At 39.4% G+C, this 27,942-nt stretch overlaps 1 protein-coding gene across 7 annotated transcripts in view; it reads right to left on the bottom strand.

Annotated features, from left to right (window-relative positions):
* Nucleotides 1-27,942, bottom strand: part of LOC128685730 (ATP-binding cassette sub-family C member 3-like) — a 406,756-nt gene that overhangs the window by 135,672 nt on the left and 243,142 nt on the right. For 6 of the 7 annotated variants that reach the window (XR_011392357.1, XM_070087954.1, XM_070087953.1 and 3 more), the window contains 3 exons: nucleotides 25,952-26,172; nucleotides 22,237-22,417; nucleotides 1,974-2,082 (listed from right to left, as the gene is read on the bottom strand). Coding sequence is in view for 6 of the 7 variants with exons in the window: in XM_070087954.1 (XP_069944055.1) it covers nucleotides 1,974-2,082; nucleotides 22,237-22,417; nucleotides 25,952-26,172 (511 nt within the window). In the remaining variant the exon portion in view is untranslated. Of the gene's footprint in view, nucleotides 1-1,973; nucleotides 2,083-16,264; nucleotides 16,818-22,236; nucleotides 22,418-25,951; nucleotides 26,173-27,942 lie in introns of those variants that run through there. The other variant, XM_070087955.1, reaches the window with a different exon arrangement.

Here is a 27,942-nt window from a genome sequence, read left to right as displayed (position 1 = left end):
GTTACTGAAAGCAGTGAAGAGTTTTTACGAGGATAGTGAGGCTCAAGTTAGAGTATGTAGGAAAGAGGGAAATTTTTTCCCAGTAAAAGTAGGCCTTAGACAAGGATGTGTGATGTCACCGTGGTTGTTTAATATATTTATAGATGGGGTTGTAAGAGAAGTAAATGCGAGGGTCTTGGCAAGAGGCGTGGAGTTAAAAGATAAAGAATCACACACAAAGTGGGAGTTGTCACAGCTGCTCTTTGCTGATGACACTGTGCTCTTGGGAGATTCTGAAGAGAAGCTGCAGAGATTGGTGGATGAATTTGGTAGGGTGTGCAAAAGAAGAAAATTAAAGGTGAATACAGGAAAGAGTAAGGTTATGAGGATAACAAAAAGATTAGGTGATGAAAGATTGAATATCAGATTGGAGGGAGAGAGTATGGAGGAGGTGAACGTATTCAGATATTTGGGAGTGGACGTGTCAGCGGATGGGTCTATGAAAGATGAGGTGAATCATAGAATTGATGAGGGAAAAAGAGTGAGTGGTGCACTTAGGAGTTTGTGGAGACAAAGAACTTTGTCCTTGGAGGCAAAGAGGGGAATGTATGAGAGTATAGTTTTACCAACGCTCTTATATGGGTGTGAAGCGTGGGTGATGAATGTTGCAGCGAGGAGAAGGCTGGAGGCAGTGGAGATGTCATGTCTGAGGGCAATGTGTGGTGTGAATATAATGCAGAGAATTCGTTGTTTGGAAGTTAGGAGGAGGTGCGGGATTACCAAAACTGTTGTCCAGAGGGCTGAGGAAGGGTTGTTGAGGTGGTTCGGACATGTAGAGAGAATGGAGCGAAACAGAATGACTTCAAGAGTGTATCAGTCTGTAGTGGAAGGAAGGCGGGGTAGGGGTCGGCCTAGGAAGGGTTGGAGGGAGGGGGTAAAGGAGGTTTTGTGTGCGAGGGGCTTGGACTTCCAGCAGGCATGCGTGAGCGTGTTTGATAGGAGTGAATGGAGACAAATGGTTTTTAATACTTGACGTGCTGTTGGAGTGTGAGCAAAGTAACATTTATGAAGGGATTCAGGGAAACCGGCAGGCCGGACTTGAGTCCTGGAGATGGGAAGTACAGTGCCTGCACTCTGAAGGAGGGGTGTTAATGTTGCAGTTTAAAAACTGTAGTGTAAAGCACCCTTCTGGCAAGACAGTGATGGAGTGAATGATGGTGAAAGTTTTTCTTTTTCGGGCCACCCTGCCTTGGTGGGAATCGGCCGGTGTGATAATAAAAAAAAAAAATAAAAAAAATATTGTATCTCATAAATGTCTAATCTGTGACCCAATCAAACTTTGTTATTTTTTTAATTACATTACCAAACAGAATACTCCATTCTATTGAATGCACAGCAACATAGTAAATGACCATATGACCTGTCTTTGAAATACTCATTTGTGCTTAATTGTTATCTGTTTACAATAATGTTTTTACCACTGACTATATCATTGCTTAGTTAATCTTAAGTTAATTTTAAGCCTGCCCATAATGCTTTGCATACAAGGGGCTTTGGCATGTTGCACTTTAATAACCGTATTCCTTTGTACTTTCCTGTATTATGTTCAAATAAATAAATAAATAAATAAATACTGAATGCAGTAAATAGATGGCTGACTGTATTCATTACAACATTGAAGACAGTAAACAGATCATTTGAAAAGAGTGAGAGTAAGAAAAGGTAACATACGGAAAGACACTAAAGTAAACCAAAGAGAAAGAAGAAGGCATTTTTTAAGTATAAGTTAGTGAAAGCATATAGAGAAGTAAAAATATGATATAACTTATGGGGTCAGGGATACATCAGACTGGCCCAGAAGTCAAAGCTAAATCTAAATCTAAAGCTAAATATTAAAGTGAATAGATATGTGAATATACACGAAAACATACATGCAATATTTTGCACAAATATTCTTTCACTCATAAAAGAATTTTATTGTAAATCAAGATTACCTATTAACAGCAATGTTGGCATAGAGAGATTTCTGGCTGTTCTCTAACAGCTTCAATGACTCTTTGAAGAATTTGTCCTGTTTTTTGTAGGCTCTGATTATTGATGCACCTGAGAAAAGGAATATGTTAAGAAACATGAACGATTCCAGTTACAAGTTCTAAGTTATGAAGTAATGTTAGTGCAACAAAGAAAGGGTACCTACAAATTTATTATTTTCTATAATCATGGTTTATGCAGACATGAATTTTTGCATGTGTGTGTGACCTAATTCATGTCTGTATAAGTAATTCGTTATGATGTGACCAGATTTTTTCAATGAAATGGCCATATCCCACTGAGGCAGGGTGACCTAAAAAAGAAAAGCAAAGGTTTTTCTTTTTAAATTTAGAAATTAATACAGGAGAAGGGGTTACTGGCCCCTTGCTCCTGGCATTTTAGTCGTCTCTTATGACACACATGGCTTACAGAGGAAGAATTCTTTTCCACTTTCCCATGGAGATAGGAGGAAATAGAAAAGAACAAGAACTGTTAGGTAAATAGAAGAAAACCCAGATGGATATGTATACATGTATATATGTGTGTACATGCATGTGTAATGTGACCTAAGTGTAATTAGAAGTAGCAAGTTGTACCTGTTATCCCACGTGTTTATGAGAATGTTATGGGGCTATAGGACCCAACATGTATTTATAAGTAACAGTTACTCTGGAATACCTAATTATATTGAATTGATGGGGACTTTGCTCTAAATGTCAGAAGGACTGATCAACCTTATGACTGAGAGGCAGCTGGGTCAAACCTATTTTTCTCAATATAATAGGTTATACTATAGACACATAAACACACAATTTAAATAAGTAGTTTATAAAGTTGTATTTCTTTTTGTAAAAGTAAAGTTAAGAGGTGGTAGAATTGTGGTAACTGGAGAATTGTGCTTGGCAACAGTCTTTTGTTTTGGTGGGAGGAGTTAGCCAGGCTCTCTCTCTCTCTCCCTCTGACTGACTCTCTCTCTCTGTGGCTGGCCTTCAACCTGGCAGGATCTCTGGGTCCTTCTTCTATCTTTTGGGGCATTATGTGTGCTCCAGGGGTGAGTTTTTATAATTTAAGTTGTGACCACCATACCCAGGGTGACTAAAGTGTGTCAAAACACTGGTTAGCCCAGAGTTATGTGAAGAAGAGAGGACAAAAGTTGTTGAGATACACCATGTGGGAGAACAGCTATGCAGTGTGTAGATCGTTGTTTTGAAAATGTGAGGCTGTAATTGTATATTCTGTACATATCTATTGAGAATACAGTTATATTTTTATAGTAGTAGTTTACATAACCTGTGAAGAGGGCTGGTGAAAGGGTATCAGAGACACTCAGGATGATCAGCCATGATGTAAGTATTACCCCTAGACAAATAAGACCATTAAGTAAAAGCTACCCCACACTAGAACATGTAGTGAGAACCTTACTATCAAAGTAATAAGGGACAAACCAACGTAACATGGGGGCCTGTCCGGGATAGTTATTTGACTGCTAAAATAACTCAAAACATTCTTTGAACTATATGTGCTGGTATGGGGTAATAACAGTTGCATGTTTCTGGTAGAAGATTTACCAAGGTGGTGTCAGTGGAAGTGTTATTTTCATATATTAGTTTACAGGTTGTTTTTCTCCTAAGGTGGGGGAAAGGGAGTAACACATTTTTGTTGTGGTTATGGTAAGTGCTATGTGCATAGTTTACATTCAATTTGTGTTATTTTATGTGCCTGTGGGAAAACTTTGTCCACTGATACTGTAAGAGGGAAGCAAGTGTTTAAAGATAAAACTATGTCAGAAGATGAGTCTTCAGATTTTTTAGGCTTCAGGGAAGAAGGTAATAATTCATCAGTAAACATGCCTGTTAATAGTGAAGATGAGGAATCACCTACTCCAGGTGATATGGAAATGGAGAGAATGAGACTGAAATTAGCTGTACTAGAGGCTGAAATGAAATTAATGAAAGCTAAGGAGAAAGAACGTCAAAGGTTAGGAGGTTCAGAACAAGAGCCTGAGCAGTACTTTAACATAACTAAAGCTGCAAATTTTGTCCCTAAGTTTACAGAGAGTGACCCAGATAGGTATTTTTCTTTTTTTGAGAAGACTGCTTTGGAGCAAGGATGGCCCAAACAGAAGTGGGCTACCCTAGTTCGCACACAACTTGTAGGTAAAGGATTCCAAAGAGTAGAGACTCTGGAGGGGCAAGATTTTTCTGATTATGATAAGATTAAAGAGGAAGTATTGCTTGCATACCAAATGATACCTGAGAAATATAGACAAAAGTTCAGGAATCAAAAATTTCAGGATGGGCAGACCTTAACTGAGTTTGGGAATGAGAAACTGTTCCTTTTTAAGAAATGGGTTTGTTCTAAAGGAGTTAATAAAGACTATAACAAATTAGTAGATCTAATGGTTCATGAGGAATTGTACAATACAATCCCTGTTGACCTCAGAGAATATTTGGAGGACAAAAACCCAGATAATCTTTCAGAAGCACTGGATCTAGGTGACCGATTCTTGGCTCGCAGGGAATTGGTAAGTAAAAACAGTCATGCTCCTGAAAATTTCCCCACTCATTCTAAACCTTATTCCAAGTCCTATGGTCATAAAGGTAAGTGGGACAAGAATTTTCAGGGACAAATGAAGGCTGAGGTGCCCTCTAAAATAGAAGGAAAAGGTAAGTCAGCTGGAGTTCAAAGTTTACTTAGACAATCAGATGTTTCAGATCCTCGAGTAAACAGTACCAGTCCTACACCAAATGGTAAAAATACCTTTAAGAGTTTTATCTGTTATTACTGTAACAAAACTGGACACACACAAAAGTTTTGCTGGTCAAGGCGGCGAGATCAGGAAAGGGAGGAACCACCCCAGAGGACTCTAACTGCAGAGATACATCCAGTTGCCTGCATTAGGTCTTCAAGGCAAGGTGAGGAGGAACCTTTGGATCTAGACCCCAGGATGTGTATATTTTCTAGTAGGTCCACAGTTGGTTTGCAAAAGAATGTAGGCAGAGTTGAGAACATATTGTCCTTGAGAGATGGATGTAGCACCTACTCTTTGCTACGTGCTGGAGTGCTACCAGTGTCTAAGGATACCTATACTGGGGTAGATATATTGTTGAAGGGTATTACGGGTTCAACCATAAGGACACCTGTACACAAATTATGGGTAGAATCTGCATACCAAGTTGGCTATCTCCCTGTAGGTATCTCCGATGAAATTCCCTTCGAAGGGGTCGACCTCTTATTAGGGAATAATGTTATGGGCCTGTTAGACAGTGAGGAACAACTAGTTTGGGGGAAACCAAGTCCGAAATGTTGGGAGGAAATGGCTAGGAAAACCCTGCCAGACCTTCTCCCTGATGGTTCCACCATGAGAAGTATGGCTCATGATCATGCTACCAACAGTCTTCATGATATTTCTCATGAGGATGGTGAGGGCTTAAGTTTGGTAACTCTGCTTTCTGATGTTGAACTGCAGTCAACTGAAGAAAAGGATGTTCCAGCCAGAGCTGAGCATGATTGGAGAATGGATCAGTTAAATAGTGTGAGAGAGGCTGCACCTGCTAGGGTGCAATTAATTTCTGTGCAGGAAAATGTCGCTGTTGCTGAGGAAGAGATTTTACAGTTAAATAAGTGTTTTCATTTCAGGGAGGAAACTCTTATAAAGAATTCACCTCTGTTTGCAGTATCGATGGAAGGAGAACAAGGGCTTTGTCCCCAGGTGGTGATGTCCAAGGTTTCCAGGCATTTCTTCTGGTCTCAGCTGTGGGAGACTGTCAGAGAGCATATTGAGACCTATCATGCCTTTCAAATTATAGGGAAACCTAGTCGAAGTATTAAACCTGTTCCCCTTCAGCCGATTTCAGCACCAGGTGAACCCTTCAGCAAGCTGGTAGTGGATGTCGTTGGCCCACTCCCAAGGACCAGAATGGGAAATGATTATTTACTCACAAATATTTGCTCCACTACCAGGTACCTGGAAGCAGTCCCTCTGCATAAGATAACAGCTCATGTAGTCTTAAGGGCTTTGATGAAGTTCTTTTTTCATGTTGGTTTTCCACAAGCAGTGCAAAAAGACCAGGGGCCTAACTTTACCTCAAAGTCTTTTAGAAATGTTTTGAAGGAATTAAAAGTAGAGCCTAACTTTGCAATGGCCTATCACCCTCCATCTCAAGGGGAAATAGAGAAATTACATCAAGCCCTCAAGACAATGATGCAAGCCTATGGTATAGACAATACTAACAACTGGGATGAGAGGATCCCTTTCTTTGTATTTGCTGAGTGGGGAAGCACTCTGGAATTTCTGAGCTATTGGCTTGGGGAGGATGGTGATGCTCCCCCCTCGGAGCTTTTTCTCAGTTTCAGATACTGTTTGACTCGTATGAGGTGGATGGTACCAGTGAACGTGCCCATCAACCAGACCAGGATGATGATGTGGGACCATAATATGGACCATGATACTCTGGAGGCTGGAGAGGAAGTGCTGATACTGGAGCCAATTCAAGTGAAAATCTGAATGGCAAGTTGCTGTGAGCTGAACATGTTGTGGGGGAAGTTCCCAGGGGTTAGATATAAAACCCATACCCCTGAGCAGAAAAAGAATGAGTATAATGTACACAGTAACCGGTCAAAGGGTTTGAAGTTGTGTCAAAAATTCAGAGAGACCAATGTTTTAATGGAATGTAAAGGGCTGCAAAACAATCTGTATGAAATACCAAAAGCGTATTTAAGAAATAACATGTGTGTAAAAGATTTTGGGAAATGCATGCTTGGGTTTAATGAGAAAAATGTTGGAGAGTTGGCTCAGCCACCTTGGAACTACGTATATAAAAGTTGGGATGTCAGTAATGGGGAAAAATTGAAACTCCATGAGGAAATTGTTAAGGAAACTGAGCCAATTCAACAATTTTTGTGTGGGAAAAATCTGTATGAAAAATTGGAGATGGAGGAAGAAGTGAAATTCTTCCAACACCAGTTTGTAGTGCTTAGTGAGAGTCAGTGGGCATTCCCATGCTTCATGGTTCCCAAATTAGATGGCACCCTGGGCATAAACACTGACTACCACAGAGTACGTTTAACAACTAAGGTTTACAGAATTAGAAAGATTGATACTTATGCACTAAAAGATGCAAACATTTTAAATAAGCTAAAACATGGAAGATGTGATTTCCATGGCCTGTGTTCCAGTACCATTTTAATGTGTGTAATGCAAATTGTGTTCATTGTGTGCTTAAAATTTGTGTGTGAGATGGAACGTGATGGTGTTTGTGTAAACTTGATGTATCCAACCTGGGTGCAAAGAGAAGTCTTTGGTGTTTGTTGTTGCACTGCGAGAGGTTGCAGAACTGTTATTGTCTATGAACAACCTTCTAAGTTTAAATGTCAACATTTTACCACAGGAAAGAAAATTTTCATTTTGGGGCTGGCTATTCAGCATTTGTACATGTCTCAGGATCTCTTCATCCTGTTCCTGTGTATAGTGACTAAAATCAGACTCTTAAAATGGGCTTTGTTCCTACAGCCTTTTAATTTGAAAGTTAAATATATAAAAGGCTCAGAGAATGTGGTTGCTGATGCTCTCTCTAGATGTTTCATGTAGATGCATGGTGCGTACTTTGTACATAGTGTTTGTCATGTGCTGACCTTGTTGTTTTTGCAGTGGTGAACTCTCAGCGAGCCTGAGTACTCTCTACCAGCCATCTGACTGTGAAGGAGTCGAGTCAGAGCCAAAAGTGTGACGAGGGTCAGGGTGTACTTAAATGTGAGTTGAGGCAGTGGTTGACAACCTTCGGTAACATGAGACGTTCAGGAAGGTATGTGATGTTGTGTCTTGGTGTGCTCTATATACAAAACGGCCCGACGGTTTGCCTTTGTGGTCCCCTGGACCCCTCCATGTTCTATGACAGCCTCCTCTTCATAAGTTTGGAGGATCTGTGTGGAGTGGGACCTCGGAAGATGGGCTTGAGTGCCTGACCATGTTAAGGATCGTGAGTGTTGACTGGAAGTCTCACTGTTTGGTTCGGCCACCAAGTGAGAGACACCTTGACATGTTTTGTGAAGTTTCCTGCCTGGTGTACACCTGACTGCTCTGGGTTTGGCTCTACTCTCGTCTCCTGATCAGGAAGTTGCCACCCTGGATTACCAGTTGCTTGCTGGATTACCGTAGCAGAGGCACAGGCCTGTTGGTGCGGGCTTTCACAGTGGGCATTGTGTGCAAATTTTGCATTGTAATGTGTATTGTTTAAAAGTCACTAAAATTGTAGATAGTTACACCCTTGAGTATATGGGTATGGTTAAAATGCTTTTCTAAAAAATTCTGCAATCTCTTGTAAATAACAGTAAAGTGAAGAGTAGTTATGGTGCTGGGAAAATGTAGCATTTCTAGTAGTCTTGTTTACCGCCTTCAGACTTAAGCAATATACTTTTTACTAGCCGTATCCTGAGGGACACGGCTAGCTTTTGTGAGACTTCGTCTGGAGGTGGGGGTGTTATGGGGCTATAGGACCCAACATGTATTTATAAGTAACAGTTACTCTGGAATACCTAATTATATTGAATTGATGGGGACTTTGCTCTAAATGTCAGAAGGACTGATCAACCTTATGACTGAGAGGCAGCTGGGTCAAACCTATTTTTCTCAATATAATAGGTTATACTATAGACACATAAACACACAATTTAAATAAGTAGTTTATAAAGTTGTATTTCTTTTTGTAAAAGTAAAGTTAAGAGGTGGTAGAATTGTGGTAACTGGAGAATTGTGCTTGGCAACAGTCTTTTGTTTTGGTGGGAGGAGTTAGCCAGGCTCTCTCTCTCTCTCCCTCTGACTGACTCTCTCTCTCTGTGGCTGGCCTTCAACCTGGCAGGATCTCTGGGTCCTTCTTCTATCTTTTGGGGCATTATGTGTGCTCCAGGGGTGAGTTTTTATAATTTAAGTTGTGACCACCATACCCAGGGTGACTAAAGTGTGTCAAAACACTGGTTAGCCCAGAGTTATGTGAAGAAGAGAGGACAAAAGTTGTTGAGATACACCATGTGGGAGAACAGCTATGCAGTGTGTAGATCGTTGTTTTGAAAATGTGAGGCTGTAATTGTATATTCTGTACATATCTATTGAGAATACAGTTATATTTTTATAGTAGTAGTTTACATAACCTGTGAAGAGGGCTGGTGAAAGGGTATCAGAGACACTCAGGATGATCAGCCATGATGTAAGTATTACCCCTAGACAAATAAGACCATTAAGTAAAAGCTACCCCACACTAGAACATGTAGTGAGAACCTTACTATCAAAGTAATAAGGGACAAACCAACGTAACAGAGAAAGAGAAAAGACACCAGCAAACCTACTATCATGGAAAACAATTACATGTTTCTGTTTCACACTCACTTGGCAGAATGGTAGTACACTGGAACCTCTTGTCATGACCATAATTCATTCCAAAACTCTGGTCGCGACCTGATTTGGTCGTGACCCAAACCTAATTTCCCTATTGGACTGTATGTAAATATGATTAATCCATTCCAGACCCCTACAAACTGTATGTAAATATTGTTTTTTTAAGATTTTTAAGAACAAAAATAGTTAATTATACCACAGAATACACAGTGTAACAGTAAACTAAATGTAAAGACCTTGAACCTTGAATAGCACTGAGAAAACCTTGAACAAGAGAGAAAACTAACATTGCACGAGCCCATTCTAGACCCCTATGGACCGTTCACTGTAAACAGCTTTTTTTTTTTTTAAGAATTTTAAGCACAGAAAAAATAAACAAAGTTTGAAAAATCTTAATTACACAAAATAATGCACAGTTTAACAGAGAAAAACTTTAAATAACAGAGAAAAAACATACTGTAAACAACCAACCAAAAAAACAAAACGAATTTAAAAACACAAAATACAATGGTACCTTAACTTATGAGTGCCCCAACTTATGAGTTTTCTAAGTTATGAGCCATTGCTCGGCAGATTTTTTGCTTTGAGTTGTGAGCCAGAATCTGAGTTACGAGCGAGCTTCAGATATGCCACCACTAGTTGGCTCAGTAAACGCCACAACATCTGCCCAGCTTCCAGCATCTCAATCGTTCAGTGCACATGGTTACCTCGCCATGGAAGCATCTCTTTTGTGTTGTGCTTGCGTTTTGTGCTCTTTGTGCAGTTATTTTGCCAAATTTCCTTTTTCTAACCATGGGTCCTAGGAAAGTAAGTGCAAAGGACACTGCTGAGTAGAAGAGGATGATGTCCATTGAATTAAAGCATGAAATCATAGAAAAACACGAGAAAAGTGTGCATGTAGTCGACTTGGTGAGGCAGTACGAGCATAGTACTTCTACGGTATGTACCATACTAAAGCAGAAGTTGATAAAGGCTATAATGCCAGCCAAGGGCGTTAAAATAATTTCTAAGCTGCAGACCTCTGTCCCTGAAAAGATGGAGAAGCTGCTGTTGATGTGGTTGATGGAGAAGCAGCTCACAGGATACTGTGACAGAGGGTATCCTCTGCGAGAAGGCATGAAGCATTTACTCTGATTTGCTACAGCAGACCCCAGGCGCTTCAACGGACGAGGCATTGGAAGTTGTTTAAAGCCAGTTGGGGCTAGTTCAACAATTTTAAAAGGAGGACTGGCATTCACTCTGTCATTAGGCATGGTGAGGCAGTGAGCTCGGATGTGAAGGCAGCTGAGGATTACCTCAAAACTTGATAGCAGCTGAAGGATACATCCCTTAGCAAGCCTTCGACTGTGATGAGAAAGGACTCTTCTGGAAGAAGATGCCAAGGACTTATATAAATGCAGAGGAGAAGATGCTAGGCCACAAACCCACGAAGGATAGGTTAACCTTCACACTGTGCACTAATGTGAGTGGTGACTGCAAGATCAAGCCTTTGCTTGTATATCATTCAGAAAACTCCAAAGCCTTTAAGTCACAAAAGATTCTAAAAGAAAAACTGCAAGTTATGTGGAGGGCAAACCTGAAGGCATGGGTCACCAGGCAGTTCTTTGTGGAGTGGGTAAACCTGATCCTTGGTCCTGCCATTAAGAAGTATCTCCAGGGAAATAACCTACCCATGCAAGCCATTCTCATCCTGGACAATGCACCTGTTCACCCACCAAACCTCGAAGACAACATCCTCAAAGAGTTCAAGTTTATAAAGGTTCTCTACCCTCCACCCAACACCACCCTTATCCTGCAGCCCATGGACCAGCAGGTGATTTCTAATTTCAAGAAGCTCTTTGCCAAGCACCTGTTCCACCGCTGCTTTGAGGTGACAGAGAGCACACACTTACAAATACAAATTTTTATTTCTTTGCAAGTTTACATTGAGATTATGTAATTACAATAATGAGTTGCAGTGCAAAGAGAGCCACTATAATACCATGGCATTATGGGCAGACTAAATTTAATGGCTTTCAGACTATTTAACCCTTTGACTGTTGCAACCCCAAATCCTGAAGTGTCTCCTGGTATCACAAAATATTTGAAAAAAAAAAAAATTATTTTTTTATGAAATGGTAGAGAATCTTTTCCTGATGATAATGACACCAAAAATATGAAATTTGATGGAAAACTTACGGAATTATGCTCTCACAAAATTAGCGACCTCGGAGACATTTATGCCCACTTTGAGCCCTATTTTCGGTCAATTCCATTGATCCAGGCCACCAAACTCATAGCTATTTCTTGAGAACTCCATTAGTTCTATAGATTGAGTACAAGAAACCGCCCATTTGCCCAATAAAGTGGTCAGAAATTGGCAATTTGGCCAATTTCATGCAAATTAAAAAATGTGCCAATTTCAAAACAGGGTCCAGAATGAACAATTCAGACATTCCTGGCACTAAAATAACATTTTCTCTGTTCATCAGTCACATCTCCAGGCCCCTGTTATAATATTCTTGCTTTCTATTTTGAATTTCTATTCACACAAAAAATAGAAGATTTACTGTTATGCAGACTACTGCAATATTGTAATAATTGTATAAATAACGTCAACCCATTCATGACTGCATATTAGAATGGCTAGTTGGACATTTATTGAACAATGATGTCATTTGTTTACTCTTGAACATCGGCAAAAATCGAACATTTCTGCCACTTTGAGCTCCATTTCAAAATCCTATTCATAGTAAAACCAATCAAAATCACTTCTATTTCTATATGTTTTCCATTGTATCAAATGAGACCAAGAAAACAAGAATACAACCATAAATACTATACAAAAACACACCTCAAAGTCGGCATTTTAATCCAAAAACACGGTCGGAGTTTTTTTTTTCTCATTATGCACTGCATGCTGCAGGATTTTTTTATATGGTGCACACTGACCACACAGACCCATTCTCTCACATGTGGGCCTAACAACTTTCTCCTGCTTGATATGAAGCCACTAGAATTTTTGAGTATATATACGTCAAACACATTGGCTCATAAGACGTACATATACGACTGAAACAGTCAATGGGTTAATCCAAAAACACGGTTGGAGTTTTTTTTCTCATTATGCACTGCGTGCTGCAGGTTTTTTTTATACTGCACACACTGACCACACAGATCCATTCTCTCACATGTGGGCCTACCAGCTTTCTCCTGCTTGATTTGAAGCCGCTAGAACACATTGGCTCATAAGACATATATATACAACCAAAACAGTCAAAGGGTTAATACTAGAGAAATTGATCATAGTTTTTTTTTAAGTTGTACATCTGTTTTTATTTATAGCAGATAGTAAGTTTACTCAAATTACAATCTGGGGATATTACATTGGGACATTGATGTTCTGACCAGGTTACTTTAGTATTTACTGGTAATGTATTCCAAATTTTGGGACCCTTTATGTGAATAGGGTTCTTACACAGTGCGATATGGACACAGGGTGCATCAAAAAGTGACCTGTGTCTCATGTTATGGTTGTGTGTCCTGTTAAGATTGGTGAGAAGTTTAAGTGGAGGGTTTATGTTTGGGTGCAGTGTTCTATGCATGTAGTAGGCACAAGAATAAGTATGGATGTTCTTTACGGTGAGTAGTTTTAGACTTCTGAATATTGGTGGCCAGTATGACTGGCCAACACTGTTTTGAGTAGTTGTGATGCATTCGGTAGGTCACTGATGTAAATGAGAAAGAGAAGTGGGCCAAGGACACTTCCTTGTGGGACCCTGACTGTAATAGGTTGAGTGGAAGAGTTAGCTTCATTTGTGTACACATACATGTATTGGCTTCTGTTACTAAGGTATGACTTTAGGTAGTTGAGGGAGTGCCCTCTTATATCATAGTGTGTTAATTTAATATGCAGCAAATCATGGTTGACTGTATCAAAAACTTTACATAAATCAATGAAGATTCCCAGCAGGACTTCTTTCTTCTCGAGAGCGGTGTATATTAGTTCTAGCATGTGTATAATAGCATAATTTGTGCTTTTATTAGTCCTGAATCCAAATTGACAGGTGGTTGAGTATGTTTTGTGAGTCGAGGTAGGAATGGATCTGCTTATGAATTAATTTTTCAAAGATTTTAAAGAGCAAAAGTAAGTTAGATATTGGTCTATTGTTATTCAAATCTGTTTGATCTCCTCCTATGTGGATCAGAGTGACCCTCATTATTTTGAGAATTGATGGGAAGGTGGAGGATTCGATGGATTTGTTAAAGAATGTTGCAATAATTGGTGACAGTACTTGAGAAGCTTTTTTGTGCATAAAAGGTGGTAAGTTATTTATATCTCCTGCCTTGGTTTTAAGGGTGTTGATGATGAGCAAGACTTCTGTTGGGTTGATTGGAACTAGGAACAGTGTATTCAGGTAGGTGCCCGTGAGGTAGTCTCATGGATGGGTGTTTGAGCTTGGAATTTTGCTTGCTAGCTTCTTTCCTGTGGTGAAGAAGAAAACACTGAGTCTGCCTCTTGTTTCAGTTGGTGGGAGTAGAGGTTCATCTGATTTTGTTAATTTGAGCGTTTTGTTTTTGGATATCATTTTAGTTCCTAGAATTTCAGATAGGGTTTTCTAGGTCTTTTTCATATCACTTTTATGTTATGCAATCTGTTCTTATAATACAGTTTTTTTTGACCTTCTTATCAGCCTGGTAAGGACTGACAAGTAACGTTTAGAATGGTCTCTGGTTATTTGACCCATTCTGTACTGTTTTTCATATAGGTGACTTGTGTTAATGGACTTAAGGATGCTGGGTGTAAGCCAGGGACTGTTCAGTCTCTTAGCTGTGATCTGTTTAGTTTTTTTTTTAGGGCAATGCTTGTTATAGAGGTAGTGTTTTTTTTTTTTTTTAGAAAATTATTAATACATTCACCAGTATCTGTATATTTTTTCTAGCTCATTATGCCAGTCGACTTTTATCACAGCTGTTATAAAGCTATTAACTGCTGTTTCATTATGTAGTCTGAAGGTAACTTTAGTAGTGTCTTGGGGCAATTTACCTAGGTTGGTTATGAGAAAGGTATGGTAGTGGTCTGTGGTGCTGTCAGGGATTATGCCTGATTTTAGAGGGTATATGTTGTTAGTCCAGATGTGATCTAATAAGGAGATACTAGTCTCAGAGATTCTTGTAGGTTTTGTTATTGTTGGTAGCAACAAGCAGTTGCTCATAGTATTTGTGAATTCAATTACTTGTGGGTCCTGGTCATGTAGGAGATTTATGTTGAAATCTCCTTTGAGCAGCAAGTGGTTTTTGTTCATGTGTGCATCTGTTATCATGTTTCCTAGTTTTTCACTAAAATGGTAAATGTTTGACTGTGGTACTCTGTAGATGTTTATGACTGTGAGGGGTTTTGGCAGGTTTTTCAATTTAAATTTAACTATAACATATTCTCCATGTTTGTCTCTTGTGCAAGAATTAATGCTACATTCATTTTGATCTGAGTAGTATATAGCTGTTCCATCCCCTTGCTGGGCTGTCCTACAGTTGTGTATGGCTGTGTAACCAGGAATGGCATAGACATCTGTCATACCAGGCTTTAACCAGGTTTCGGTGAGTGTGATGATTGACATACTGGTATGCAGGGAACTGAGTAATACTGTGAGGTCATTCTAATGTTTGCTCAAAAATATGACATTGTAATTAAAAATAGTTATGTTACTGTTGACTCTGAGTAATGTCTTTGCTTGGTTTGCTGTATAATAATTACAGTTGCTGTTCGATGCATGTAAGTCATTTAATAAAAGGCTGATATCAGGATCAATGCTTATAATCATATGATTGAGTGTGATTCTACAACTATCTTTTATAACAAAGTATTATGTTAAACTTAATATTATGAAACTAAACTTATTTATCTTACTAGCTAACAGATTGCTTCAAGTAGTATTAAGAAATTTGAGAGATACAGTTAACTCTTCATATGGTACAATTTCATGATTTAATATTGAACAGTTATATTAATAGAGTCTGACAAAGGTTGTTGATTTAAAATAGAAATTTACTAAACACAATAATCTTAACCCTTCGAGAGTTCTGGAAGGACCACTATAACATCGTGATGTGTTTCAGAATTATAGATATGGCCTGGCAGGGTGTTGCAAGGAGGACCTTGACCTCCATGTGGAAGAAGCTGTGGCCTGAGGTTGAGCCCAAAAGGGACTTCGAAGGATTCAAACCCAAAGTGACAGTGGTGGAGGAGATTGTGTCCATCGGAAAGTCCATGGGTGTGGAGGTGAATGAAGGAGATGTGAATGAGTTCATCGAGGAGCCCTCCAAGGAACTGACGATGGAGGAGTTAAAGGAACTACAGAAGCAGCAGCATATGGAGGTTTTGCAGGAAATTGGTATTGCAGAGGAGTCAGATGTGGAGGAGGTTATCTCTACAAGTGAGATAAAGGAAATGTTGGGAATCTGGGAGAGACTTTCAGAGTTTATTGAAAGGAAATGCCCAGAAAAAGTTGCAACTGGTTGTGTGTTGCTCTATTTATTGACACTTGCCTAACTCATTTCCAAAAAATTCTGAAAGGGAGGTTGAAACCTCCTTGGACAGGTTTTTACTGAAATGTCCTGCAGATGAAAGTGAGGAAAGTGTGGCAAAAAAGGCAAAAATCGGTGAAAATGAAGTAAAAAAAAAAAAAAAAAATTGTAGCAATTAAGTTCAGTGATAAAGTGTAGCATTAAGAGTGTAGCAAGTAAGTTATGCGATTAAGCAACAGAGTTTGTGACAAACGAAAGCGACCGAAAAAGCACAAAACAAAACAAACTCCTCCAATCTCCTCTGCCTATCTTTTCCATCCTACACCTCTGCCAGCATCTTCCATTAGCCCAAGTCGTCTGATTTCCAAGGTGAATACACATTATAAAACCAGTTTATTTCTTTACATTCTCTTTTATTATGTTTTTATACAATATTTCTTATTTATAAATACATTTTTCTTATTTAAAACCCATAACAAAATAATTGGGGTAGTTTTTTGGGGGGCTGGAATGGATTAGTAGCATTTCAATTAATTTCAGTGAGGAAAATTGATTTGATTTATGAACAAATTGAGTTATGAGCTCAGTCAAGAAACAAATTAAACTCGTAAGTCAAGGTACCACTATACAACACAAGGAATTCACAGCGAATGAACACACATTTGACTGAGACTGACTACAAGGAGTACATGAACAACAAGAAGTGAGAATAACTGGCATGTGTGAAAAAATGGAGTGGAATGTGAAAATTGGCATGGCTGTGTTTGTTCAGCACACGATTATGTGTTCGTGACCAGATGCAAAAATTTGGCTAATTTTTTGGTCGTGAACTGATTTGTTTGTGTTCGGAAGCGTTCATGAACAGAGGTTCCACTGTACCTCCCTGGGTGGCTGCTGTCTACCAACCTACTACCTAGGGATGTGACCAGATATAAACATGTAAACAGTTCATTACTATTGTAACTTGTTCAGCTATTATTACTTTGTGGCCTAGTCCCTGGGCCTATTATGTTTCTGTAATCTTTTGACTACTGCCCACTGGATGGGTATGGGATGCATAATAAAGATATTAAACTTAACTCTATTCATGGTTCATATTTTCTTTTATACTCATTCTCTTCAACCCATTACCAGCAGATATCCGAAATATTTCCAGAATGAAGGTACAAGTTTCAAGAAGAAATTGGGTTACTCTCTTCTGCAAGTGGCTGATCAACTGGGTTGTGATGGTTATATATAGACATGCAGGCTGGTAGCACCAACAACATGACTTACCAGGTCATCAACAGGGCTGATGTGAGGGGTAGAAGAATCCTCAAACCAGTTACAGGTATGTCTCAATGTCTTTCTTACCCTTCTTAATAATGGTGGGAATCAGTATGTGGACCTTAACCTGAAGATGACCTGCTAGTATTGTCATGGCAGTATCGTATGGCTATGACAGGGTTAAGGCCAATCATAAAAGCACCAAGTCAGTTAGTCTTTGACTTAAAGTTAATTTAATCCACCCACAAGAGGAAGTAAATTAAACAGTTATTCATGATAAAAGGGTATAAGTTCAGGTTTTGGTTAAGCAGCATATAAATTCAAAATCAACAGTTATTATTTAAGGTGACTAGTTAGTAGGTTATAATTTTATCAGAAAATATCTTCTATTACTAAGCTGTTAAGCAAAACAAAGAAATTTTATTTTTGAAATGTACATAATTGCTACAGTACAAAATAAGGTGACATATATTTTATACATTTTTGGAAAGCCCCTGGTTACACAAAGAAACATGGGCAGAATACAACTAGAATTTTAAAGTAGATGATATTTTTTTTAACATGCTGGCTGTCTCCCACCGAGGCAGGGTGATCCAAAACAGAAACACTTTCACCACCATTCACTCTATCACTATTTTGCCATAGGCATTCAGATACGACAGTTTAGATGTCACTCTAAACAACAAATATCCCAAACCCTTCCTTTAGAATGCAGACACCCCAAAAGTTTTGTATAGAAGGGACTCAGAGGTGGCATATTTCATTGTTCTTGACGGGTTTCCCTGTCATATTTCATTGTTCTGGACGGGTTTCCTTGCCATATTTCATTGTTCTAGACTGGTTTCTCTGTCATATTTCATTGTTCTGAACGGGTTTCCCTGTCATATTTCATTGTTCTAGACGGGTTTCCCTGTTATATTTTAATGTTCTGGACGGGTTTCCTTGCCATATTTTATTGTTCTAGACGCGTTTCTCTGTCATATTTCTGGTCGGAAGACAGAGGGAAAAGGTGCTAAGGGACTTGTCTTGAATTATTATTATTATTATTATTAGTAGTAGTAGTAGTAGTATTTTTACTTGGTTGAGGCTTCAGGGAGCTGACAAAATTTTAGGTGGCTTAGTTTACCCCTTGGTGTTGCTTCTGTTTGAATGGTAAATTTAATATAATTAAGTTAAGATAATTTTAATTAATATACTATATAAAAACAGGTAGGTAGTAGGTTGGTAGACAGCAACCACCCAGGGAAGTACTACCGTCCTGCCAGATGACTGTGAAACAGAAACCTGTAACTGTTTTGCATGATGGTAGGATTGCTGGTTTCTTTTTCTGTTTCATAAACACGCTAGATAACAGGGATATCTTGCTACTCCAACTTACACTTTGGTCACACTTCACAGACACACACATGCATATATATATACATACATCTAGGTTTTTCTCCTTTTTCTACATAGCTCTTGTTCTTCTTTATTTCTTCTATTGTCCATGGGGAAGTGGAAAAGAATTTATCCTCCGTAAGCCATGCGTGTCGTATGAGGCGACTAAAATGCCGGGAGCAATGGGCTAGTAACCCCTTCTCCTGTAGACATTTACTAAAAAAGAGAAGAAGAAAAACTTTATAAAACTGGGTTGCTTAAATGTGCGTGGATGTAGTGCGGATGACAAGAAACAGATGATTGCTGATGTTATGAATGAAAAGAAGTTGGATGTCCTGGCCCTAAGCGAAACAAAGCTGAAGGGGGTAGGGGAGTTTCGGTGGGGGGAAATAAATGGGATTAAATCTGGAGTATCTGAGAGAGTTAGAGCAAAAGAAGGGGTAGCAGTAATGTTGAATGATCAGTTATGGAAGGAGAAAAGAGAATATGAATGTGTAAATGCAAGAATTATGTGGATTAAAGTAAAAGTTGGATGCGAGAAGTGGGTCATAATAAGCGTGTATGCACCTGGAGAAGAGAGGAATGCAGAGGAGAGAGAGAGATTTTGGGAGATGTTAAGTGAATGTATAGGAGCCTTTGAGCCAAGTGAGAGAGTAATTGTGGTAGGGGACCTGAATGCTAAAGTAGGAGAAACTTTTAGAGAGGGTGTGGTAGGTAAGTTTGGGGTGCCAGGTGTAAATGATAATGGGAGCCCTTTGATTGAACTTTGTATAGAAAGGGGTTTAGTTATAGGTAATACATATTTTAAGAAAAAGAGGATAAATAAGTATACAAGATATGATGTAGGGCGAAATGACAGTAGTTTGTTGGATTATGTATTGGTAGATAAAAGACTGTTGAGTAGACTTCAGGATGTACATGTTTATAGAGGGGCCACAGATATATCAGATCACTTTCTAGTTGTAGCTACACTGAGAGTATAAGGTAGATGGGATATAAGGAGAATAGAAGCATCAGGGAAGAGAGAGGTGAAGGTTTATAAACTAAAAGAGGAGGCAGTTAGGGGAAAGATATAAACAGCTATTGGAGGATAGATGGGCTAATTAGAGCATAGGCAATGGGGTCGAAGAGGTATGGGGTAGGTTTAAAAATGTAGTGTTAGAGTGTTCAGCAGAAGTTTGTGGTTACAGGAAAGTGGGTGCAGGAGGTAAGAGGAGCGATTGATGATGTAAAGAGAGTAGTAAGGGAGAAAAAGTTAGCATATGAGAAGTTTTTACAAAGTAGAAGTGATGCAAGGAGGGAAGAGTATATGGAGAAAAAGAGAGAGGTTAAGAGAGTGGTGAAGCAATGTAAAAAGAGAGCAAATGAGAGAGTGGGTGAGATGTTATCAACAAATTTTGTTGAAAATAAGAAAAAGTTTTGGAGCGAGATTAACAAGTTAAGGAAGCCTAGAGAACAAATGGATTTGTCAGTTAAAAATAGGAGAGGAGAGTTATTAAATGGAGAGTTAGAGGTATTGGGAAGATGGAGGGAATATTTTGAGGAATTGTTAAATGTTGATGAAGATAGGGAAGCTGTGATTTTGTGTATAGGGCAAGGAGGAATAACATCTTGTAGGAGTGAGGAAGAGCCAGTTGTGAGTGTGGGGGAAGTTCGTGAGGCAGTAGGTAAAATGAAAGGGGGTAAGGCAGCCGGGATTGATGGGATAAAGATAGAAATGTTAAAAGCAGGTGGGGATATAGTTTTGGAGTGGTTAGTGCAATTATTTAATAAATGTATGGAAGAGGGTAAGGTACCTGGGGATTGGCAGAGAGCATACATAGTTCCTTTGTATAAAGGCAAAGGGGACAAAAGAGAGTGCAAAAATTATAGGGGGATAAGTCTGTTGAGTATACCTGGTAAAGTGTATGGTAGAGTTATAATTGAAAGAATTAAGAGTAAGACAGAGAATAGGATAGCAGATGAACAAGGAGGCTTTAGGAAAGGTAGGGGGTGTGTGGACCAGGTGTTTACAGTGAAACATATATAAGTGAACAGTATTTAGATAAGGCTAAAGAGGTCTTTGTGGCATTTATGGATTTGGAAAAGGCGTATGACAGGGTGGATAGGGGGGCAATGTGGCAGATGTTGCAGGTGTATGGTGAAGGAGGTAGGTTACTGAAAGCAGTGAAGAGTTTTTACGAGGATAGTGAGGCTCAAGTTAGAGTATGTAGGAAAGAGGGAAATTATTTCCCAGTAAAAGTAGGCCTTAGACAAGGATGTGTGATGTCACCGTGGTTGTCTAATATATTTATGGATGGGGTTGTAAGAGAAGTAAATGTGAGGGTCTTGACAAGAGGCGTGGAGTTAAAAGATAAAGAATCACACATAAATTGGGAGTTGTCACAGTTGCTCTTTGCTGATGAGACTGTGCTCTTGGGAGATTCTGAAGAGAAGTTACAGAGATTGGTGGATGAATTTGGTAGGGTGTGCAAAAGAAGAAAATTAAAAGTGAATACAGGACAGAGTAAGGTTATGAGGATAACAAAAATATTAGGTGATGAAAGATTGGATATCAGATTGGAGGGAGAGAGTATGGAGGAGGTGAATGTATTCGGATATTTGGGAGTGGACGTGTCAGCGGATGGGTCTATGAAGGATGAGGTGAATCATGGAATTGATGAGGGGAAAAGGGTGAGTGGTGCACTTAGGAGTCTGTGGAGACAAAGAACTTTGTCCTTGGAGGCAAAGAGGGGAATGTATGAGAGTATAGTTTTACCAACGCTCTTATATGGGTGTGAAGCATGGGTGATGAATGTTGCAGCGAGGAGAAGGCTGGAGGCAGTGGAGACGTCATGTCTGAGGGCAATGTGTGGTGTGAATATAATGCAGAGAATTCGTAGTTTGGAAGTTAGGAGGAGGTGCGGGATTACCAAAACTGTTGTCCAGAGGGCTGAGGAAGGGTTGTTGAAGTGGTTCGAACATGTAAAGAGAATGGAGCGAAACAGAATGACTTCAAGAGTGTATCAGTCTGTAGTGGAAGGAAGGTGGGGTAGGGGTCGGCCTAGGAAAGGTTGGAGGGAGGGGGTAAAGGAGGTTTTGTGTGCGAGGGGCTTGGACTTCCAGCAGGCGTGCATGAGCATGTTTGATAGGAGTGAATGGAGACAAATAGTTTTTAATACTTGACGTGCTGTTGGAGTGTGAGCAAAGTAACATTTATGAAGGGGTTCAGGGAAACCGGCAGGCCGGACTTGAGTCCTGGAGATGGGAAGTGCAGTGCCTACACTCTGACGGAGGGGTGTTAATGTTGCAGTTTAAAAACTGTAGTGTAAAGCACCCTTCTGGCAAGACAGTGATGGAGTGAATGATGGTGAAAGTTTTTCTTTTTCGGGCCACGCTGCCTTGGTGGGAATCGGCCAGTGTGATAATAAAAAATTAATAAAAAAAATAAAAACAGCAATGTAGCAATGTTAATATGAAGAGATAATACAGGAATATAAAATTAGACAATTTTATTCATAATTATAGGGGGAAGAAATATAGCAGTGACAATAAGTGCATGAGTATGACTGCTGATTGTAATCTGAATAAGGTAAAGAGAGAAAAAAAAAAGACAGACAAAACAGAAAAAACTGACACAAAATAGGTAATACAGATAATGAAAATGAGAGAAAGAGAGAGACATTAATGAGAAATAATGTTCAACTCACCCTGTATGCTCTCACTGAAATGGGAGAAGATGGGAGACTTTGTGACAGACTCGATCCTTTTGAGCTGGCGAGAGGTGGCCACGAACACGTGTTGGATGAAGCAGTATAGACACATGATGGGCAAGATGAAGACAGAGGCAATGGGTGTAGCTGCTATAATCACCACCATTGTCATCACCACCTGCATTATGAACTCGGGAGTCATGTATTCTATATGTTATTTTTTTTTTTTTACCTCAACAGCCATCTTCCACCAAGGCAGAATGATACAAAAAAGAAAAAATTTACATTATTATTATTATTATTCTTACTATATTAATAGGGAAGCACTACTCCCATAGGTGTTCCTCGTGTCCACCTCACGCTATGCAAAAACTCAAAGCACATAAAAGGCCCTAAAATCTGGAATTCATTACCTGTGAATATAAAAGAAACACTGTCTGTTTATAAATTCAAGTCTTTTCTCAAAAATCACTTACTCACCCACAACTAAATAAATACTGAATAATTGTATCACATAAATTGTATCTCATAAATGTTTCTCATTATTGTACAGTGGACCCCCGGTTTGCGATATTAATCCGTTCCTGAGAGCTCATCGTAAACCAAAATTATCGAAAAGCGAATCAATTTTCCCAATAAGAAATAATGGAAATCAAATTAATCTGTGCAAGACACCCAAAAGTATAAAAAAAAAATTTACCACATGAAATATTAAGTTTAATGCACACAAACTGAACAAGACATGCACAGTTTGTAGTATGTACTCTACTAACAATAGAATACATGACACTTACATTTAATGAAGATCTGGTGATGACTGATGGGATGGGAGGAGGGGAGAGTGTCGACATTGTTAATGTTTATAAGGGGAATTCCCTTCCATTAGAACTTGAGGTAGCAATTCCTTTTCTGGGGTTACTTCCCTTCTTCTTTTAATGCCACTAGGACCAGCTTGAGAGTCACTGGACTTCTGTTGCACAACATATCTGTCCATAGAGGCCTGTACCTCTCGTTCCTTTATGACTTTCCTAAAGTGGTTCACAACAGTGTTATTGTACAGGTTGCAACACGGCTTGCAGTAGCTGTGTTAGGGTGATTTTCATCAAAAAAGCTTTGCACTTCAAGCCACTTTGCACACATTTCCTTAATCTTTGAAGTAGGCAAGTTCTTCAATTTCTCTATCCCCTCCTCCGAAGCAGTTTCCTCAGGTCTGGCCTCTTGCTGTTGAAGATGATCTAGCAGCTCATCAGTGGTTAGTTCTTCATTGTCCTCCTCCACCAACTCTTCCACATCCTCCCCACTAACCTCCAACCCCAAGGACTTCCCCAATGTCACAATGGATTCCTCAACTGGCATAGGATTCCCAGGGTTAGCCTCAAACTCTTCGAAATCCCTTTTGTCTACACATTCTGGCCACAGTTTTTTCCAGGCAGAGTTCAAGGTCCTCTTAGTCACTCCCTCCCAAGCCTTACCTATAAGGTTTATACAATTGAAGATATTAAAGTGATCCTTCCAAAACTCTTTTAGAGTCAATAGAGTGTCTGTGGTTACTTCAAAGCACCTTTCAAACATAGCTTTTGTGTACAGTTTCTTGAAGTTGGAAATGACCTGCTGGTCCATGGGCTGCAGGAGAGGAGTGGTATTAGGAGGCAAAAACTTGATCTTAATGAAGCTCATGTCCCCAGAAAGTCGCTCTGCCAAGTCTGTAGGATGACCAGGGGCATTGTCTAATACCAGGAGGCACTTAAGGTCTAATTTCCTTTCAATTAGGTAATTTTTCACATTGGGGGCAAATGCATGGTGTAACCAGTCATAGAAAAAGTCCCTAGTGACTCATGCCTCACTGTTTGCCCTCCACAGCACACACAAATAAGCCTTGAGGATATTCTTTTGCCTGAACGCTCTGGGAGTTTCTGATACACCAATAAAGGCTTTACTTTGCAATCACCACTAGCATTGGCACACATCAGAAGAGTAAGCCTGTCTTTCATAGGCTTATGTCCTGGGAGTGCCTTTTCTTCCTGAGTAATGTAGGTCCTGCTTGGCAATTTCTTCCAAAACAGGCCTGTTCTGTCACAATTAAACACTTGTTCAGGTTTCAAGTCTTCACTGTCTATGTAATCCTTGAATTCCTTCACATATTTTTCAGCTGCTTTTTGGTCCAAACTGGCAGCCTCACCATGCCTAGTCACACTATGTATGCCACTACGATTCTTAAATCTTTCAAACCAACCTTTGCTAGCCTTAAATTCATTCACATCACCACTAGTTGCAAGCAATTTCTTTACCAAATCGTCATGCAACTGCCTAGCCTTTTCACAAATGATTGCTTGAGAGATGCTATCTCCTGCTATCTGTTTTTCATTTATCCACACCAATAACAGTCTCTCAACATCTTCTAACACTTGCGGTCGCTGTTTCGTAATCACAGTTGCACCTTTTGCAACAACAGCTTCCTTGATTGCCATTTTCCTGCTCACTATAGTAGAGATGGTTGATTGGGGTTTTGTATACAACCTGGCCAGCTCCGACACACGCGCTCCACTTTCGTACTTTGCAATTATCTCTTTCTTCATTTCAATAGTCATTAGCACCCTTTTTCTCGAAGGGTTGGCACTAGAAGCTTTCTTGGGGCCCATGGTGACTTATTTTGCAGAAAGAAGCACCAAAAACACTGTGATAATATGGAATGTACCGAATGTATCCTTAGATGTGAGCACACTGGCTGGCTTGTAAACACTGGCACACACGGGGCAGTTCAGGCCACACGTGGACACGTCTCGGAAAAATCGCATATAATGGGTTTTTTAACGGGAACCGAGGCAAAAATTTTTTGTTAAAATGCATCGAATACCGGATTAATCGGATACCGATGGCATTGCAAACCAGGGGTCCACTGTATCTAATAAATGTCTAACCTGTGACCCAATCAAACTTTGTTATTATTTTTAATTACATTACCTAACAGAATACTCCATTCTACTGAATGCACAGCAACACAGTAAATGACCATAGGACCTGTCTTTGTAATACTCATTTGTGCTAAATTGTTATCTGTTTACAATAATGTTTTTACCACTGAATATATCATTGCTTAGTTAATCTTAAGTTAATTTTAAGCCTGCCCATAATGCTCTGCCTAAAAGGGGCTTTGGCATGTTGCACTTTAATAACTGTATTCCTTTGTACTTCTCTGTACCATGTTCAAATTAATAAATAAAAAAAAATAAATAGGAGGGAATCAAATGTGATCTAAGGATAGGGAGGGCAACTCCAATTCCTTGGATCAGGAGACCTTCACCAGCATCAAGGCATTTCCTTGAATGGACATACATCTTCAAGTTAGTTGCATATACACAATACTGGAAGAAGTGGTTGTCTTATGAAAGCATTGTCATTTTACTGAACTTTTTAAGGCAGTTACATGCCACATCCAACTAAATTTAATCAATCTGGCCAAGTGATGTCAGCCTAACCTTCAGAACTTGTATGAAGCCATCTAGACAATGATAATGTCTCAATGCACACTTCAATGAAAAATGTGCAGTGTACCTGAAGGTTTCTTCTGATGACTATACAAGTCCTTGGGTGGCAGAACAATGTGTCTTGCTTATGACTGGGTGTTATCACTAGGCATAAGTCAACTTTTGGTATAAGGACACTCTATAACCCACACCCCCTCAGGTACATATCACCACCACCAATAACATACCGTGGAAATAATGCTGACAAAGGCACGGAGTGTTAACGGCAGTATATAATCAAGTACGTTGATCTCCTTGCTGAAGCGGTTGATGATGCGTCCACTCGGATTGGTGTCGAAGAAACTCATGGGAAGACAAATGATATTTCGCAGGAGATTGTGGTGTAGCACATTTGCTGCCCGCAGCACACTAAACATCACCATCAAAAGACCCATAAACAAACAGAATGCTGCAAATTGAAGAAAATCCATCTCAGCAAAAGGAATAAATATCAGAGAAAGTATGCAAATGAATGTCCACTAGAATGTCTTGTGACTCAGTAGCACACTCAGCTCACATACTGAGTGTCTGTGGTTTGATCCCCAGCACGGGTGGAAACACTGGGCATGTTTCCTTACATCTGCTGCCAAAAATCCAGTTTTCAAATCATGCTGAGTGTTTTGCGATGTTTTTATATCAGAAATTTTTTTTGGGGGTGGGGTGGAGAGGTAAAAGTTCAGGTACCTTAGTCAAATGAAGCTTGTTACATATTATATTATGCATGAGCACCGTTATAGTATTATAATGGCAAAAAATTATTTTAGGATCAATATTCAGACTATTAACCCCTTAACTGTCCAAACGTAGATCTACGTTCTTATTGCTAGTGCTCCAAACGTAGATCAATGTTTTATTTTTCCTGTCTCCAAATTTGGGGTGATTGTCCTGAAATGCCTTGTCAGTATAGAATGGGTCTTAACACTTGGTGTGAGCAGTATTAAAAAAATCTGGGCCCACTTAGTACCTTGTGGGAGCACCAGTTCAATTGAGTATCAGACAGAGCAAAGAGCGTGGCAAACACCAGGGATTCACTATTGTCATGTCAAATTAACACTCCCCTTTTAGCCCCTAAATGGTCCAAATATATATACAGTAGACCATTATTTAGCACAGTAGCTACGTTCCTGAAAATGCCCTGTTAGGTAAAATCGTGTTAGATGAACTGAAGAACTTATGGGAAAAATAGGGCTACGTTCCTGGGAGCCCCCAAAAAGTCAAACAAATTTTTTTTAGGTCTCCACATCTTACAAAAATAAAAGTGAATATGTAGTTGTAGTTCATTACTGTGATGTATTATGTTGTTTTTACTGCTTAAGACTAGAAATATAACAGAAATAATACTATTGTTTACCTTAAATTGTAGGTGCTGGTGTTTGTGGATGATTGTGAAGAGAGTGTCGAGTTATGCTCTGGCCCTCCTGGGCTGAGGTGGCTGGTAGAGGTTCTGGTCGATGATTATACTGGAGTGTCTAACTTTAAGTCATTCAGTCAGTCAAGTCACTCAGTAAGTCAAATCATTCAGTAAGTTAGTCAAATCACTCAGTAAGTCAGTCAAGTCACTCAATAAGTCTGTCAAGTCATTCAGTAAGTCAGTCAAGTTACTCAGTAAGTCAAATCACTCAGTAAGTCAGTCAAGTCACTCAGTAAGTCAGTCAAGTCATTCAGTAAGTCAGTCAAGTCATTCAGTAAGTCAGTCAAGTCACTCAATAAGTCAGTCAAGTCACTCAGTAAATCAGTCAAGTCACTCAGTAAGTCAGTCAAGTCACTCGGTAAATCGAATCACTCAGTAAGTCAGTCAAGTCACTCAGTAAGTCTGTCAAGTCATTCAGTAAGTCAATCAAGTTACTCAGTAATTCAGTCAAGTCACTCAGTAATTCAGTCAAGTCACTCAGTAATTCAGTCAAGTCACTCAGTAAGTCAAGTCACTCAGTAAATCATTCAGTCAGGTCACTCAGTAAGTCAGTCAAGTCATTCAGTAAGTCAGTCAAGTCATTCAATAAGTCAGTCAAGTCACCCAGTAAGTCAGTCAAGTCACTCAGTAAGTCATTCAATCAGTCAAGTCACTCAGTAAGTCAATCACATCACTCAGTAAGTCAGTCACATCACTCAGTAAGTCAGTCAAGCCAATCAGTAAGTCAGTCAAGTCATTCAGTAAGTCAAATCACTCAGTAAGTCTGTC

This window comes from Cherax quadricarinatus, chromosome 23 (assembly GCF_038502225.1).
Source record: "Cherax quadricarinatus isolate ZL_2023a chromosome 23, ASM3850222v1, whole genome shotgun sequence".
Taxonomy (NCBI): domain Eukaryota; kingdom Metazoa; phylum Arthropoda; class Malacostraca; order Decapoda; family Parastacidae; genus Cherax; species Cherax quadricarinatus.
The sequence above is the reverse complement of the archived record's forward strand: the minus strand, read 5'-3'. Positions and strand labels throughout refer to the sequence as shown.